Below are 18,601 nucleotides of genomic sequence, written 5' to 3'. Positions count from 1 at the left end.
TTAATGCGTGTTCGTTCGAATAATCGCTTCTTCATTTAGTTTTTTCTTAAAGAAGAATAACGGATTTTTAAGTCTACAGAAACTATATACCATGTAAACTAGAATCGTTATTAACGTTCTATAATATCCACGTAACTCTTGCAGCACTCTTGTATCGAGTATCGATGAAAAATTCGAGCAATCCCTTCGGTCCAGCGGGTTCTATCTTCAAACATTTATCCGTGAAGTAGCTTCTACCCCCGGGTTAATTTGCTAATGAATTTACGGGGAGCTGGTTCGCCGTTGAATTAAAAATTTCCATACGTTATCAGAAATAAAATTCGCCCGACTTCCCGTCATTAGTTTACCGGTTAAATAATTTTTTTTTTCCTCCCCGGTGAAAATTGCGATCGTTGAATATAAATTTTCGGTGCGCGTACGGGGCGCGTAACGAGTGGATTTAAGCTCCAGAGGGAAAGTTCGCGGCTCGCCCTACGGTTTGAAAAGTTCTCGAAATCAGTTCCTGACCCCCCTCACGGGGTTTTTATGTCAGCTCACCTCATCGTTTTGATATTCACGCGCGCCCCTTTTTCCGCCCGGCGTGCGTCTGGTCGAAACGTCGTTTAACTCCGATACAAGTGCAAGCGGCGGGGTTGAAAATTGGCTGCTCGCTGGCAAACGTATGAAAAGCACCCAAACCGACGGCAAAATACTTTCCGCGGGACTGGGAGGCGGGAGGATTAACGTTTCAAACGTCGGGGACCTTTCATGGGCATATGAAACGACACCAACGCGTGGGGAAAAAAAAAATAAATATTCGAACATAAAGTTTACGCTTTAGGCGAATTTCCCGTGTGTGTTTTCTACGTGGTTTTTTTCACTACGGCCTGTGGTGACCGATCGTTGCATAATCGGACTCAATTCTCTGATTTAAACGTCCTCTTTAGTACAAAATGTCAGACACAACGTACATTATAAAAGGAATAATATATAATAGTCTACAGTGGCACTCAATTTTTAATGCACAGTTCTTGTTACATTGTTAATTTCACTCCAAAAATGTGGTCTTCCGAGTATGTTCAGCACCCCAATTTTTGTGTAAGAGTCGAAAGGACCAAGCACGTATTATTATTTATGTTCTGCGACACGTGACAGGGGTAGCACGTGGCTCGTGTTCACGCGTTCATTAAGCTCTCATTTCGACCTTGACGAAACTCCTTACCACCCTAAATTTCGAGTCGGTTGCTCTACGGGTTTCTTGAGTTCGGCTGTCGGACGATGTCGTGACGATATCAATGCATTAACGATACTTGACCACGCAAATCTACGACTAGAAAGTGCTAGCCCCTAAACGACTAATACACACAATTGTAACTTCCAACGTAATCTACTATGCTTTGTTTACGTCACCAGCAATTGGACGCTCAGATCGGTTTTTAGTCGAGACACCGTCAGGATCGCAGCGTCTATTAGAAGGAGGGTGTTAATTTCAGGGGCCATGCATTCGACCCATCATTGCATTATGGGGCATCCTAATACCGTAAACATGATCTCCTTCGCTCACGAATCACAGCAGTATTATCCTTTCTAATCGAGCTGATATCGTAAACAGATTTGCCCGCGATCACGTGAAAGCGCCAGGATAAGCCGCTCAGCTAGAAATCATGCTGATCGCGGAGACACGATAATGAACGGCTAATACGCGCCGCCATTCCGTGATACGAAATAATTAGTAGTGGATCGCGGGTGCCTCGGTTCAACTAAATCGATGGCGAATCGCTGACGCAGTCCACGCGGCTCTGCGCGAATTTACACCTATCATCGTGGCCGTCGTAAAAGAAGCTTCGATCATCCCTACATTACTACGAATATTCTAAATCATTGATTAAAAAAAAAATTGATTTACTCTTCGCGAGAAGATTTCGAGAATGTCCATTTTGCAGCAGTTTAACGAACCTTTCGCCGATTTTACTTCACGGACAGCCATTGTCTCCAGCAAGTTTTTACTGTTTGCGCGGTAAGTTAATCCTGAAGTGCATTCGATTCGATTTATTATGCAGTCTGAATTTTTCAAAAGCACGCCGCCGAACGAGAATGAATCCGGCATTATAAAACCGGAATAAATGATCCCGCCTTTCGAGTACTTTTCCACTGCCACCCCCCCCCACCATCTCTGCCTTTCGTGTCCGTGCATGATCGTGCTCGTGAATTCGAAATTCCCCCGTACGGGCTCCTTGAAGGCCCGCCATCCCCTGCACTCGCTTAAATTCGACCCATCGATCGAGGTTTCAATAATCTCCGCGGTTCGGGGACAATTTTCCCTAAGCTCGACCGAGGAAAAAAGTATCACAGAATCGGTCGGTTCTTTTCAGTTTTAAATTCCACTAAAATTTCCGCGGAACGAAACAAGTTTTCAATCACAGGATTTGGTATCCACCGAGAGTCGAATTAAAAATTTATTTTATTTCGTTCGCTCCTTTATCCGTGCAAACAGTTTTATTAAAATTTCAAAGTTCCCCCATGCTTCGTTGCTGGAAGATTTGATTCGAAAGGAACTGGTCGCGGGGTGAAACGCGGGTTCGAGACGTGACTCTCGATTATCGTCTTTCAACAAGTTGGCCGTCGAAACATCGCCGAGAGTGGACTCGTACACCGCGGGTATCGCAAGTTCACGACCCCCCACGGATGAAATCGATAGTCGGCTAACCGATGCGAACTTTCCGACCTGTTAATAATTCACCCACCAAAGCAAGATCAGATTTAGCGATTGCTAGGGGTGGATTAAATCCGTGCGCGGAACGTCGGGGAGAGATTCCAGGTCGCGGTGCACCCTGCAGGTAAATAGGTAATTGCAGTTCGAAACCGTTTGCGTTTGCCAGCTGTTACGCTGCAGCGATGATCATTGACTTAAATTCCGGTTGTAGACTGTAAGAGTGTGCAAGGTGCAAGATCCGTACAAGCTGTTGCAGAAATGCAAGCACAAAGGGGGGTAGAATTCCGTTAGAGGAATGGGGGAAAGTTTTCGTGAATAGGTTTCTGAAAATTAACGGTCTTAAAGGCATTTTATTAGAATAAGATCAGGGTGTGATGATACACTGTTACTGCAAATCTAGGGCAACAATTAATTGATTTGGTAAATCTTTTACATCGAAAAATTCGTTTATATTAAACTGGAAATGAACGGGGCAGAATTTACACAGTAACCAAATACGATTTTAATAGTTATATGTACTGTTTGATCTTCTTAATTGACGTTCGTACTCCGGGAACATATTCCAGTATAATTTGCTGCTCCAATAGGTTCCTGCTCTCCGTTAGTTCATTTCTGTTCCCCTGGCTCTGATTATTTCAAACTTCATGCTTATACGAAGTACGATGTATTGTATCATTTCGCCGTTGGTTTACCATCGCCCAGTTCTCAAGCCATTTTCTCAAAACTCTCGCGAAACGTCGACAGCCTTTCGTTCACCGGTGCCCAAGTGTTCGTTTCAAACAAACTATGCTATTAAAGCCACCGCGTAATAATTAGATTCCCGATGCCATTTACTCGAGGTTCGGTCAAAGCGTAATCGCGTCGACTCTTTCGAATTTTGCATCACAGCGATAGTGGATAGTTTTAGCGAAAGTTCGAAAATAATTTCTTGGAAGAACCACCGTCGTGGCGGGCTTGTTTCCGACGAGATTCGGCGATCAGCGGTTCTTATCGAGGCGATGCAAACAACGGGGCTCATTAATGGTTCTTGGCCAGGGGGAACGATCGAAATCTATTCCCTTCGGCAAAACAATGCAACCGCAAACACGTCGCTCCGCAATATGCGTTTCCGTGTTTCGTCGTCCGACGAGCAACGCGATGTCATGAACCCCTGCGGCCGTAGGGACGGATTCCCGACCTGCACGTTCCTGTAATTTCATTAGCAATTGAAATTCCTTTACGGGCTACGAACATCGGCGTTGCGTGCGACCGATTTGTAGCTCGGTTATACGCCCCGTCCGTGATTCGGTTCCCGCTGTTTTACGAATTTGAATACTTTGACCGCCGCGTCTCGTCAAGATGGTAAATTCGCCATACTTTCGGGCTCGTTCCGGCGAAATTGGAACGCCGGTACGGCGAACACGGTAACCTCGTAACCGCTAGTTTCCTCGGTATTAATGCCGCGGAACTCGATGCAGTTTGCGTTACCGTTCCATCGGCATCGTCGAACTTTGCCTCGTTCGCTTTGAAATGCTCGTGTCTTCAATCGGTTGTATCAGCATCCAACGTCGACGTTCTCGTTCGATATCGTTGGTAAATAGCCCGTCTCCTCCTGGGATCATCGCACGGGCGGAAGTCCAGTCGCAGGTCAACCTCAAAACCGACGCTTCGAACGAGAGATTAATTTGATCTCGCGAACGTTCGCCTGAACGTAGAATCGTATCGTTCGAGTAATTTATTTTCAAAACGGAAAGTCCCTGGATCGAGGGAAAAATGGGTGGCAGGACGTCGGTCCGCCCGATCGCCGGGCAGATTTTATTGTTCCGGCGTACAAGTAATTACAATAAAATTAATTCGCGCAGCCATTGGTCGGGTCGAACGACATACAGGCCATTAAACACGCGGCCGTCGAGCGGTGGAACGCGAAAGAGCGGAAGCGAAACGTTCCCAGCGTCGGGTGCGCAGGACGAGTCAGTCGTTCATCCTGGCCATGGAAGCCGCTGCTAATGGAGTACAACGAATTACTACTAATTAACGGCGGGTCGCGTGGCGCGTGACTCTGCGTCACGCGACAAATCCCTGGATTTCCCTTCAGCCCCGGCGACCAAGGAGTCCTGGCAGCATAATTAGAGTAATGTAGTCGTTCCCGCTGATGGGATTGAGCATTAAACGCTCGTACCGCGCACTTGTGCACTTATCACGCAACCTGCGCGCGTTGGGCGTTGATCGAGCCCCTCGACGGTATGCAGACACCACGGTGTCACGCGGAAACGGGACGAGTTGTTTAATTAAGAAGGAACGTGGGTGGTATCGACCATCGTGGTCCTCGAAAATTCACGCTACTTTCGATGATCTTTGCAAAGGTTGCGTAAAAAGATTTCTGTCGCGTTTTGAGCCCGCCCGTTTAGCACGCGGAACGAATTAATCGCGAAAGTGGACGTTTCCAGGGGCGTTTTATCTCGGGGATGTTTTTCTGTTTGGTTTCGCTCTGTGAAATAAGAGTATCGGCTACCTCCGGCGAAGGCAAGGCGGTCTGAGAGCACTCTGCCGTTTATAGGATACGCACTTAGGGAAAGACTCGTAAAACCTCTGTAAGTGTATTCTTTAAACCCTGAAAGGTGTCTTTACAATGTCTCGTATCTGTATGAACACGCGCTTTGGGGCGAAAAGCGAGCGACACGGAGACAGTAAAGTTGTTGATAAGGCGGGTCGAGGAGTATGCAGTGAAACGAAACGTCAGAAGATTCCACCGGTCCTCGAGAAGACTTAGATGTTCCCCGTGGAGTGCTGTACAGGTGGCTGGTTCGAAACGAAACGAAAGAGCGCAACGACATTCCACGGGCAAGATCAGGGCCGAATGTAACGCGGATAACCAAGGACGGGAATTTGCGTTTAACTATCGGACGTGCTTTATACGGATGAAAATGACCAAATGGCCACGAGTGGACGCGGCTTTAATTCATATATTGACCGTTTGAGCGCGGAGCAGCGTTATCGCGCAGTAAATTTAATCGACAACAAAGTTTTCATTACCCAACTATTTACATTCATGAACGTCGAGGCATAAAGCATGCAGAGCTGTTGTTAAATTCGACCAAAATTAAATTCGATCGCCCGATGTCGTTTTAACGCTATCGGTTCGATGTTTCCCGACATAAAACCGGGGTGATACGCGATCGCTGCCCGACCCGGCACTTTTCGATCGTATTTCTGCAATGACCCTCGGCACTCGAACGGTTAATTTATTGAATAAATATGTTGTCCGAAATCCGTCGATGAAAAAACAACACGCGGTTCTGGCGTTCGATCATTTATTTTCAAATTCCATTCGATATAAAAAAAAAAAAATCGCTCCTTTTTCGGTACGAGTATCCGCCGGGGGCCGCAAAGAGAAACGAATATCGAAGGTTGTCGAAACCGTGATACTTTAGAGGGGAAACTTTTACAAAGGGACGCGAAACAATTTCGCAAATAGAATCAGAGCGATACGCTGGTCGTGGTTTCTCTCATTAAGATTACTTTATTCAGGACGGCAGAAAAACCAGTAGTTTAAAAATTGCTCGGAATTAAATCGTAAAAGGTTAATCAAGAGAATGCAAATAGAAGGCCAATTTTGTTTCATCCCCGGATTGGAAAGCTTTCTCATCTCATTGAGGTTGGCTGCACTTGTTCCCGCGCTCGCTAGCAGAGGGCTACGCTCAACTTTCATTGTTCTCACAAGTACTCGACCGAACACCTACTTCTTACGTACATTCCTCGATCGATCATCCGAGGCAGGGCTTGCTAGGGCTGTGAATGACCTAAGAACCTAATTACAAGTGACCTTTGCGAATCGTTATCCACGCTGGTATCGCGAGTACCTGGCGCAAAAGGAATGTTCCCGGGAAGAAATTCAGGGCACCGGCTGTTGAATGGCTGGTCTCCGTCGTAGCGTGATGGACCGTGACTCCGGTGCACCGGCACACCCCCCCGGGTCCGTCCCTGAAATTATTCCGTAATCTTCGAAGGGACGGGGGAGGGAAGGGGGGGGGGCGGTTCTGCGGGGAACTGGGATGCGAGAGGCGAAAGTTTCACGGATGACGATCGGCTGCTGGGGAAGGCGAGAGAGAGCCCGCGTGTTCCCAACCTCTCCCCTTTTCCCAGCCAGCACCACCGGCTACAACCCTCGCAGCCTCCACGCCCGAACAATGGAAACAATACATTGAAATGAGAAAGTTGGTTTGCATTGTCGGACAACCGCGGTGGCGGGGGCGGTGGGACACGCTCTGGCGTGCGTCTGTCTGTCTGTCTTCATCCCGGCTCGTGCTCTTTTCCGCGCGCTGCCGTTTTTCCCTTCGCGTCTCTCCGCCTTTTACCCCTTTGTCTCTGTGGAGAACCACGTACGTGTGCCCGTTCCCGCGTCCCTCTCCCTCCTGCCCGTCTATCTCCTCTTTCTCCGTTTCCCGTTGTGGGTGCCCCATCCCCGGGTCTTCTTTTTTTTCCTCGACGAAGAGACGGCCCCGCCTCGTTTCCCATCGCCCGGCTGAAAGAAAGGATTGTAAACCGCCGGATGAGCCGCGGATTCCGGAATGGGGACTGCTCCATTCGCTGGTTTCCTCCGGGTCTCGCGAGCCCGGCCGGAACGCGCGCATCAGCAATTAGTCGGAGAGACGTCTCCTTTCGACGGCGCATTTTTAATAAGTTAATCGGGTCGCCGTTATCCGGGGATCCCCCGACGTTGTTCGCATGCCGCTTCGACGAGGGCCACCGCGGGACTTTTTAAGATGTTTTCCTATCGCCGACGTTCGAGCGGAGATACTTTCGAACAATACCAGCGACACAATAACCTCGCGTGTCCCGTTCTTTCGTTACGTTTCGAGCATTATGCCGGATGATTTTTCCCCGTCGTCGCGACAACCACAGAATTACAGGTAGCTCTCGTACGCGTTGCGTAGGCGAGATAAAAACTAAACCTCCGAGAGAATTGCAAAGTTAACCCGTGGATTTTTGTTAGATTCGCGCAGAGGGGTTGGTTCTTTCGTTTAAAATTAAGCTTTCACTGAGACAGTAGTGACATTCTTAATATAATCGAGGATGAATTCACCTGAATACGCGCTCTCCTATGATACAATAGAAAACAACAAAGCTTTGAGATACAATTGGTTTAAACGAACGACCGAAATAACCCGTCCCGCCAAATTCTTCGGAAATTCACGACCGCGAACGGTCGCCAAAATTATTTCGCGTCACGGTTGCGCGCGCAGCGACGAAATACGCCGCGATTACGGAAATTTACGCATTGCGATAGCCATTCGAACGGGCGAAGGAAGGGAAAAAGGAATGCGAAACACCGGCGATCATTTATATTTCACGAGCAACCGTCCCGGCTATACTTTTTTTTTAGGTCGACCGGATTAATGTTTAATTTTAATTCGTCGCTGGCCGGTTGTCCGCGTCGAAGGGAGACGAACAGAAAGGGGGAGAAAGTTTGTTTCGATGCCGCGAGACAAAGGGAGAAAAGGAAAATCCCGGTGAAAAGTGGGGCGAAAACTTTGATCGCGAAGCATTAATAACGCGCCGCGCTAACGTGAATCGCAGCCGGAAACCTAAAAGGTCGGAAGAGGAGTGGTCATTCGAGCACGCTTAAAAGAAGAATCGCGAAGAAGAAGAAGAGGCCGGTCGTTAAGGGGACACGGGGGGGGGTCGGTTGAGCCACCAAAGGGATGTTGACGCAAAGCATTACGCAGATGGTCGACGAACGGTTGTGTGTCTCGTCTCTCGAACAGCCTAACAGAGAAACAGAAGTGTACGGCTTCAGAAGGCCCTCCCGATGACGTCGAGGGTTGACTAAGGTTAGGCCACTCGTCGTGTATCGCGTACAACTCGACGGTGGGGGGTAGAAAGGGGGGGGGGTATGGTTGGGGTGGCGAACTTGCAAACATCCACATGCGTGCCCGAGAGTGTAGGACGGGACGCGCGTCTGCACAACCCCCCAGACCCTTTTCCACTGTTACAGCCGCATCGCCGAGTACATCCGAAGAGGGAGTTCTCGAGTGTCTAGCTGGGTAGCTAGACCGTGGGTGGGGGTTGTTACGGAGCCAGGGTAACCCTCCTCGTTCATTCTGTCCTCCTCCAGCCGGCCGTCTATTGTTCAGTTATTCTGATGAGCCAGTGCATTTCAAATACACTCGAGCGGGCCATTATATCGGGGAACACATCGCTTCCTTTCGCGGATCGGCCGGGGCGCGCACGTGCCCCCCTCTCGTAGACGGCGTCTTCCGTTCTCCGGGCTGAGCGACAGCTCCTCAGATCTGGACATTTTGATACGCCGCGCCGTTAATTGGACGGAACCGTGGAGATAAATCGGGAAGCGTGCGTGGATGCGGAGAGCCTGCCACTTCAACCCAGAAGAACCGTCGTTGATTCTTCAACGTAAACGATTGTCGGGGAGGGATACAACCCACGTCGTCTGCGAGCATCGCGTTTATCAGAACTCGAATAAATCTAGAGACACGCTGAAATATTGCTCAAATATTTTATCAAACCTTAAACTATGGAAATACTAGTTTTAGATTCTCGAGACGCTTTAAGAAGTTCTCATTCCATAGCAGTTTCTCGGTTTCAAGCTACCCTGGGGGACAATATTTTCGGCGAAAAAAAATAATTTCAAATCGTTCTAAAAAAATTATTTTCGGCTACCAGGGTCAATAACAATCATTTTTGTTCATTACACATAGCCTCGAATTCCTACCCACTTTCGAGAAAAAAAATTCATTATTAACAGTACCTATGGATTTTATTAAATTTGAAGTTTAGCCCCATCGTGTGGGGAGTTCCCATAGAGAAATTTTTAAATCGTCGAGTTTGAACATAGAATTGAATTATGATGCAAGTAAAGCGACGGAAAATATAGTGCGTTCCAAACACACGTTCGCTTTAACACAAAATTCGACGAGGCACCGCGAATGAAACTCAAGAGAGGCCTCTCTATCCCGTTCTATAGTTCCGTTCGTCCTGTGATAATAATGGCGTCGATGGGTAGGCACGAAGGTTGGCGGCTTTTATCCCCCATCTTTCTCTCCGCCTGCTTGTTGTTTTTGTTCCCGGTAAAAGCTGAATCGGTGAATGGTCGTGTATGGTGGAAACGCGTTTTATTCGATCAAAAGCGTGTTTTCTCTCGTTAGAGCGCGATTATCCGCCGTTATTCGAATTAAAAATACCCGATTCGACGGGAGGCTCTTCGATTCTCATCCCCTCCCTCCCCCCGCGCTCTTAGGAAAATGGAATCACCGCGATGTTCGACTTCCTCGACGTTAATTCGGATTATGGGTCTGCGAAGGAGGTGCGTGGTGTGATTCCTCGTAAACTATGATTTCCAATCGGTCGAGAACTCGAATGGAATCCCTGGCGGGTCATTCCGTACCGAATCGATAACATTTTAAGCCCGACGTCAATAATAGATATTTTAAAGCTTCAAGCAGACGTGCCAAAAGTCGTATCATATTGTAAGTGTAATGAATTTGTAACTCTTAAACTTCTGATCGAAGGAGAAATTATCTGAATTTACTAAGGTGTACTCTCGAAGCTTCTATAAAATTAGGGCGTTTTTTTTAGGGAGTTTATTTTTCATTTTGTCGTTTCTCTTTTGACGGTTCACTCTCGGTAAATAACAGCCCGCTTTTTGCCTGAACGTGACGGAAAAAGGAAGTCGACTCCGGGTGTTGTTTAGCCCATCGCGATGCCCAGACGCGTTACGTTTCGAAATGTTTCAGCCGGCGTGCGTTTAATTGAACGTCCAGTCGACGGGGAAACGCAGGATGAGAGGAGCAACGGGCCAGGGGATTGGTCGACGTGCGTCTGACGTTATAGGAAATTAAGTTAACTTTGTACTGCGAAATGGACTACTCCGGTCGGGAAATATAAAATTGGGTTTACGGTGAGCTTTGCTCTTTCTGGCGGAGAAAAATTGCAACGGGCGCGGGGCACGCCGGGCAATAAGGTATTACCTGACGCATGGAACGAGTGTTTCCGGGAAGAAAGTGCAGCGCAGGTTAGAGAAATCTTGAAAGAGAATATGGCCGGAGGTGGGTCCTTCTCGGAATAATGTAATTTTCTTATCTGCGAACGGAGAGAGGGGGGGGGGTGGAAAGCAGAAAGTTCGCTACAGTGGCAGGCAGATTTCTAAACAATTCAAGAACCACGGGATTCTTAGTCGTTTCGAACGTGTCTCGAGGCTGAAATAAATTTCAGAAGCTCGAAAATCTTGGGCTTCTTTATGGTAATGAAATTTTCAAAAATGTCGGGATTTCATATTGCTTATAAATTTTCTAATCTTGTTATCTCCGTGCCCCGTTTCGCCCAAGCATTTCATTTTTTATGGCTCGCAATTTCTAACGTGGTCCCTGTCGGTTGAATATTGCTATTTTTTCTGGTTTCACGTTTTTTTGAAAAGGTCGAGGATTAAATTTTTTCAACGAATTTTGTAGGATTTGCGTATGGTATTAAGATATATTGGACGAAGGGGCGTAGAATGATTGAATCAAAACTTAATCAGTACGTTCAGACCGATCAATTTCGCATATGGATCGTTGTGGATTGTAAATAGAGAACGCAGGCAAATGAAATACCGTGGAGAGTCCGGAGCGAAATATGAAAAGTGTAATGTATATTTGCGTTTCCATTCGAAAAGCAATTGTTTTAAAAACCTTTATATCGCTGTTCGATTGAATTTACTACCGATTGCATTAAATTTTTATTTTTTAAATTGAGCGAAATTGATTTCCACGCGTAACGCTCCCCCCGTCGCGCATTTTTCCCTTGAAAAAATACAGGTGCAAAACAGATCGCTCGATATTGGATTAATTCCTAGCGATGCAAACAACCCGAGAAATAATTGCATCAGGTTTCCTAGTTTCAAGACACTCGAACTATGCCGTGCATAAAATTTATACGAGCCATTTGAGACTCTTGGGCTTCCCTAGAATTTCCAAATTTAAAAAGACCCACGGTTGCATAGGTCAGAACGTTCTCATAACTCCCCCGGAGCTTCCATCCTTGATACAAGATGTCTCGAGACGGTTTTGAATTCCATCGCTGGTCGAGAAGTATGATCGTTTCCAAGATCGTAGTGCAGGTCACGGTTTTAAGTGCATCTTGGAAACAATCCCGGCGAAAAGAAGAGAATTCTCGGTGTTCCCTCGGTCTGCGATGAAATTCTTCGTTATTTGCGAAGTCTGCGCGTGTCTTTCGCGGATAAGGATTGTCGTGTCGGGGACGGGAGCTTCGTACAGAGCTTCCGGTACCGAGGGGAAGTTAATTAAAGCTGACTTCACGTCCGCGGGAAACGTACGACGAAAATAAGCTACGGGAGAAAAAGAACCCGGATAGAACTGTTTTCTGTTTTGTCGTCGCGTCGATGCCTGGCGCGGAAAATTTTTACGCCGTCCCGGGAAAATCCCCAAAACGTGACCAACGTTTCTAATTATGATTTTCTCCGCTCCCCCGATCTCGAAATCTTTTTACCCCGAAAACGTGAAAATATCTCAATCATTTGGAGGTTCTACAATCGCGACTGAGTTAATAACCACAGTAATATTCGATCAGTTTAGTTTTCAGTAGAGACGAATAGCTTTGAACAACGCAGAATCGAAATCACGAAGAAAAGAATTGGGTGTGGTTGGTCAGGTTTACTCGGAGAATTCGTAGGAGGGGCCGAAGAGAAAGGTGAGGGCGTATATAAGAAAATTTATGTAAATGGAAAGTCAAGCGTGAAGTCGAGAGGATGGGGAAAAATTGGAAGACAAACAGGGTAGGGTTCAGGGTAATCGAACGTCCTAATTTATAGTTGGCGAAGGAAAAATTATCGAATTTAAATTGTAGTTCGATAGGTAGTCGCTTTTCACTTTTAATAATAGAACGTTCGCTTAAGGATTAACGAATGCATCCATCTGGCAAGATTTTACATTGTAACGATCATCGACAGCGGTCCTTGTTTATGCTCATTTACAATGCAGTCATCTGAAACAAGTACCTGTCAATAGGCGATTGTATTTCGTCTCCTTTAGTACACAGTTTACTTTGAGAAGGGGAGTTGCCCCCTTATGAATAGCAGCAAGTGGCCATGGATATTAAGTACTCGTGTTGAATAGTGCTTGCTTAGTTCGTGAAAGTTCAGGTTGTTGCGATTGGATGAGGTATACGCGTTACTCAATCCCTGAGAGTACTTGGTCGAATCAGTTTCTAGTCCGCAGCAGTATTAAATATTTAAGACAATGCAGCTTCGTCAGCATCGTCGATTTTAGAAGTCATTATTACTGTCGGCCTTTCCTCGGCGCGACAAAGCGCGAAGAGGGCGATTAAGACGAAGTGTACAGTGAATTAACACAGAGACGCTGAAAAGTTTAACTACGGTTCGTCGTAACTTTCTATTGTCAAAAGGCAGCCATCTTGCGTCCAAGATTATTCGCTATTTCATCCGTCTGTTCATAAAGTATCGATACTCGCTAAATTCTAAAATTAAATGTACGAAATAAACTGGCTCGTTAAAGACGATTTAACTATCTTCCTGTTGTGCAACGCGAGCACGAGATCTTGTTATTATCTCTTCCCTGTCGGCCAATTATCCGAGAAGCCCAGGGAAATCAAAAACGAAGATTCCAAAAGTTTGCGCTTAAATTTAATTCGGGCAACGCCGAGGAACAGCTACAAATAAGAATCTGTTATTCCGTCAGACTCCGCCGTAAGTAAATTACTCTATCAACGGTTGCCTCTCGGAGGTCAGGTTGCTTCTCAAAGAGTATCGTTTCGTCGGGCTGAATTTCCAATTTCGCCGTCGCTAAATATCTCTGTTCGTTGCCATTAATTACGTCGGCGCTCGGAATACCGATAAATAGTTTATTCGAATTTTTGCCACGTTTCTGTAAATCTGTTCCGGCCGAGGATTCCTTGGGAATTTCTCTCTCTAGAGGAACCTAGTTTCCCCGCGATGGCGGAGGCGATTTTAACATTAAACGCGCGTGCACGTAGTCCGGGGCGCCGATCGAAACGATTTCTCGGGTTCCCAGCGACGGAGGAGGCGGCGGCGGCGGCTTTGGCGGCTTTTTCCGCCCCAGAAGTTCCAGGGTGCGCGAGCGGGCGTCCATCAGACATTATTAACTAAAATGTTAGCGGCCACACGCGGAGAAGTGGCTGCGCCATATTCGTTGCACGTTCCTCCGGGGTATTCTGTGCGCTTCGTTGGGCCGGCTTCCAGATGGGCAATGTTGGACGGAATGCGGAATACATCCGAGCGGACCGGCATTCCTACTTAAATCAACATAACTCGAGTGATGAATGGTTAACAGGCACCGCGGAGGGGGACGCAATGCGCTCCATTTATGGAAGCTATTACGGCCGAATTTCAGCGTTAAATGTGTGATTTATGGCCGTCCGTATTATCTTCGTTCATGTCCCGTCGACGATACACCCGCAGCCCCCCACCCCCAACCCCCTCTTGGCCGTTCGTGCTGCGTCAACCTTGCGCGCCCATCACGGTCCTATTTCGGAAAATTACTTTGGACCCGGGGCCGAGCCGGGCGAGAAAAAAATTCATCAACCGGTGTCCGCGCGCTGCGACCATGATTAATGTCCTTCTAACTGCCGATTGAAACAGTAAGGAAAATTTATTTTACCCGCCCGCGCGACCGGAAACGCTCGATTGGGAGCCGGGATTTACGGGGCCCCTGGTCGTTCATTGCGTTTCATTAGACGTCATCGACGCCTCGTTCCAACTTTCATCTCGGTGCAACGATTTTTATGGTTATTTTATTTAACTTGATAAAGTTCGAAAAACGAATGGTCCGTTTTTCGTAGCTCGCGAGCAAAGTTCGAGAAAATCTCTATCGACGAATATCGGTATCCATTGTAGTGTATTGTCCGCAGAATTAATCCCCACAGGTCTTTAATCGGATTAACTGCGAGACCGCCAGCTACACTAATGAAGGGATGGTCGCGTTTCCGTCCGCGTCTTTGTCGATGTGTTGCGAGTTGCTGAATTGTTGCGCACGAACGTCAAATTCGCAGCCTCGAAACAATGGAAATCGCGTTTCGAGAGGTTTTCTGGAGGTTCTGTAACAATATATGGAAACAGTCGGAAATCGTACATTAACTCTAAACCTACCGGCACTTCATGTATACATATAGACCCATTCCTACCATGACTGGTCAAATGACCAATCTTTGTTAATTCCAGTGAAAACAATTATTTACGAAAAAATGGCATAGTAATTATGCAAATACCCTGTATACAAATTTAAGTTCATTTTCAATTAAATAAACAATTTTTAATCCAGATTTATCGCATACCAGTCGTATAATCAATAGGAATTGCTAAAACTTCGTTTGATCCATAGTGTCAAAGTAAATGTGAAAACAAACATAGAAGGCAGCAAAAATTATGGAAGCTGGTATAGTCATTGAATAGAGGATGAAATGCCCTTTAAAATGAGCGTTTGTACGAGTGGATAGCTATATTAGTTCCGGAGATATAGCGATTTTAATTTCAAGTCGATGCGGTGGCTAGTTCCGGTGATACGAGGGGCCGAAGCGTTTGTTTACATTCTTATTACGGCCTTGTCAAGGTCGTTGACCGGCACGTGACGCGTGGGAACTAGGTCACTCGGCCATTCGGTCACGAGTCACGTGCGAGAAAGAGAGGTCCGGCGCGACGCGTCAGACGAAGACAGAGAGAGTCGAATTAAGAAAAATTACCTTTTACATAAATTACGACATCTCCGAAACGGTAAGTCCGATCGACAAAAACCAAAAGCCATTCTAAAGAGGAAGGCTTGCTGCCGCTAACAATGGTATAATAATAGATAAAACACTAGTAGTTTCAGAACTGCACGCATCCAAAATCTTATTATTTTTAATACGCGTTAATAGGCCTTTCCAAGACGGAGCGCGAATTAAAGAAATTACCTTTTACATAAATTACGATATCTCCGGAACGGTAAGTCCGATCGACAAAAACCAAAAGCCATTTTAAAGGGGAAGGTTCACCGCTTCTAACGGCGGCTCAATAATGGATAAAGCACTAGTAGTTTTGGAACTACACGCGTCTAAAGTTCAACTATTTTTAATACGCGTTGTTAGACTGTTTTAAGACAGTGGAAACTGAAGATGCTATCCTTTCGTCTCTGTCGCGGTAGGTTTACTGTTAAATAGTAGATTCTGGCCTCGAGTGCAAAGGGCATCGATAAGGGTCTGCTAGAAATTCGTCTCTCGGAATCGATGTTTGGCAGCCACGTTCGCGCGAACGTTTTGCTTATTTTTCCCCCGGACTCGTCTCGTTGAACGTAGACATATTCCCTGGTGACGCTCGAGAATCGTCCCAAAATAGAGAAAAACACCCTCGTTGCTTACGGAAACCTGGCACCCTCTGCACCCTCGTAGTCGTAGGAATTCTGCGTGTGGGGATTATTCAAACACGACCAGGTGAAGAGGTTCACGCGTTAACGAACAGAACAATGTTAGACTTGGAATAGCTCAAATTTAAGGACACACAAAATTGACATCTGCTCGAGTTTCACGTACTATCTATGCAGTTTCATTTGATTAAAGCGTTCTTTTCCGGACATCAGAGTTTCAAGAGTCGTATAATATAGCGTTGGCAGCGACTGTAGTTTCCCGCAACGCACGCGGTCGGAGCAAATTAACAATCGTTCCGTTATCCCCGGTACAAGGTGCAGGAAAGCTCCGGGATCGCCGCCATTAAAGGCACGATGCGGCGATGGCGTGATAAATAACAGCCGTATTACAATGGCGGGACGCGCGAATCCCAAGTGCCCCGGTAACGAGTACCCACGGGCCCATTATGACCGATATCTGTCCCTCGTTGTTGCAGGCAACGGCGCTTCGTACGAGATGCAGGGTCCAACGTTCGTGTCGGAGCCGCCATCGCGGGTCGAGTTCACGAACGTGAATGGCGGCCGCGTGGACTGCATAGTCAGAGGAAATCCGGCGGCCACCGTCGACTGGCTGACAGCGGACGGTGGCAGCATAACGAGTATCCCCGGAATCAGACACGTCCTTGGCAACGGGACGATCCACTTTCCTGGTTTCGAGGCGGAGGTGTTCCGGCAGGACGTCCACTGGGCCATTTATAAGTGTTCCGCCGTCAACAGCGTCGGCGCCATCGTTAGCAGAGACGTCACTGTCAGAGCAGGTATGAAACTTTCTTGCTCGTTATCTGCATTATGTTGTCTTCCTGCTGCACCCTGTCTCCCTATCTCCTGCCCCGGCGTCCTCCTTCTGTCGTCCATCTTTGTTCTCCAAACTGGACCGCGAATTCGGAACGCGCGATACTCTACGAAGGGAGGTATTCGATCCCACCATTTTGAAACCGAAGTCTTTCAAATTCGAATCAAAGTTATCGTAACATGTCAGCGATTCTTAACGTTAAGATCTTTAAAATTCAATACGACGGATTACAAATCATGGGCTTTGAATCGCCCTGATTGCTAGACCAGGAAAGAAATCTGCTCTTCCGGCGGAACAATGCGCGGGATTCTGATTTATCGCGCGCGTCCGTCGGTATGGAAATGTTTGTCACTTCGTCGGATACCTCGTTTGCATCTCGTTTCGCCCCGAGACGCGTTCGAGCATCGGCCACGTCTAGGGTGAACAAGTTTGACGGCTCCGGAGAAGATGCATCTCATCCGTCGGGGGAGAGATTCTTTGAGGTTCCCGACGACATTAATCCCGGCCACGCGAAATACCACCCAACTTCGAAAACAAATACTTCGCGAACAATGGTAGCCCCGCAAAAACAAACATCGCGCGGCGGAGTAATGGAAAGACAAAATTAATCACGAAACGTTCATCCCTGGTGAAATTGTATCTTTCGGAGCGGAGCATATTTTTAAGGTATTTTTAGTCGAGCACCCGGCTTGGTCTTTTTTCCATTAACCACGGGTCGTCGGTGTTCGTGGTCTAGCAGCGCTTTCTTCTTAGACGGAATAATTCATCCGTTTCCGATCGACGGAGCGCGGCAGTACGTCTTCGCCGATATGAAATATTTATTCCCATCGAGTCTGTGATTTGCCTAGCGCCTGGGGGGTGGTCCCCGGCGCACCTGGGCGCCCTCTATTTCCGGGCTGACGCGTTCACGATGCAGACGAGGCGGCATGTAATTCATAGTTTGTCGATAGTTTGTCAGTCGGATCCGTGAATGGCCGGAAACAGAGGAGCGCGCTTTCTTTCCTGTCGCGAGGCTGTCTTGCTCTTTCCGCGCCCACCGCGGGATCGATCGCTGGAATTATTCAAATCCCTTTCGTCGAACAGAGGCCACAAAAGGAGAAACGTCGCCTTATCTGGGGCTTCGTTTTCAACGACGTCGTCGTTCCCGTCACGGATAAGCTCGTCTGGCTCGCTGGCAACGCGAGCATTCACGGTCGCGTTGTTTCTTCTAGCTGTTTTATCGGACGTTCCTCAAAACCCGGTCTCCCCGACAAGATCCATGGCGCTGGTACGGTCGACGCGGAGGACGAGGGGGAAGATAGACGGAGGCGGAGGCGCCTTAAAAATAGAGCTTCCTCCGGGTCAACGAACCGGAAGATATCTTATCGACCTAATATGCCCGTAAATCATCGTCGCGTGAACGCGGCTCGTACCTTTTCAGATTCATGCCGGCTACCTTTGCCGCGTCAGCCGCTGGTCTCTGCCTCCACTGTCTCCCAGTCTCGCGGTCTCCTTTTTCCTCTTCCCTTCTGCTCGCGCCTCGTCTCCGAATCGACCCTAACTTTGCTGATTCCGTCTTTTCTACCCCGGAGGCGAGAAAAGTGCCTCCCCCGAACGGATGCGTGGCATTTTTACCGGCAAAATGGATACGATTATGCTCGTGTGCGTACGTGTGCGGCGCAGATGGTTTCCGTCGACCTGAGAACAAACGCTGCTCTTACGTCTTCCACGCTA

General features: G+C 47.4%; 1 protein-coding gene across 1 annotated transcript in view; it reads left to right on the top strand.

Moving 5' to 3' along the window:
- The window catches only part of LOC122398039 (Down syndrome cell adhesion molecule-like protein Dscam2), a 178,718-nt gene that overhangs the window by 61,243 nt on the left and 98,874 nt on the right, over positions 1-18,601 (top strand). The window contains exon 2 of the mRNA XM_043397639.1: positions 16,533-16,853. Within this exon, the coding sequence (XP_043253574.1) occupies positions 16,533-16,853 (321 nt within the window). The remainder of the gene's footprint in view (positions 1-16,532; positions 16,854-18,601) is intronic.

This window comes from Colletes gigas, unplaced genomic scaffold, assembly GCF_013123115.1.
Source record: "Colletes gigas isolate AHSC1104 unplaced genomic scaffold, ASM1312311v1 Colletes_gigas_Sc00010, whole genome shotgun sequence".
Classification (NCBI taxonomy): domain Eukaryota; kingdom Metazoa; phylum Arthropoda; class Insecta; order Hymenoptera; family Colletidae; genus Colletes; species Colletes gigas.
Note: the sequence above shows the minus strand (reverse complement) of the source record. Positions and strands in the feature narration are given on the sequence as shown.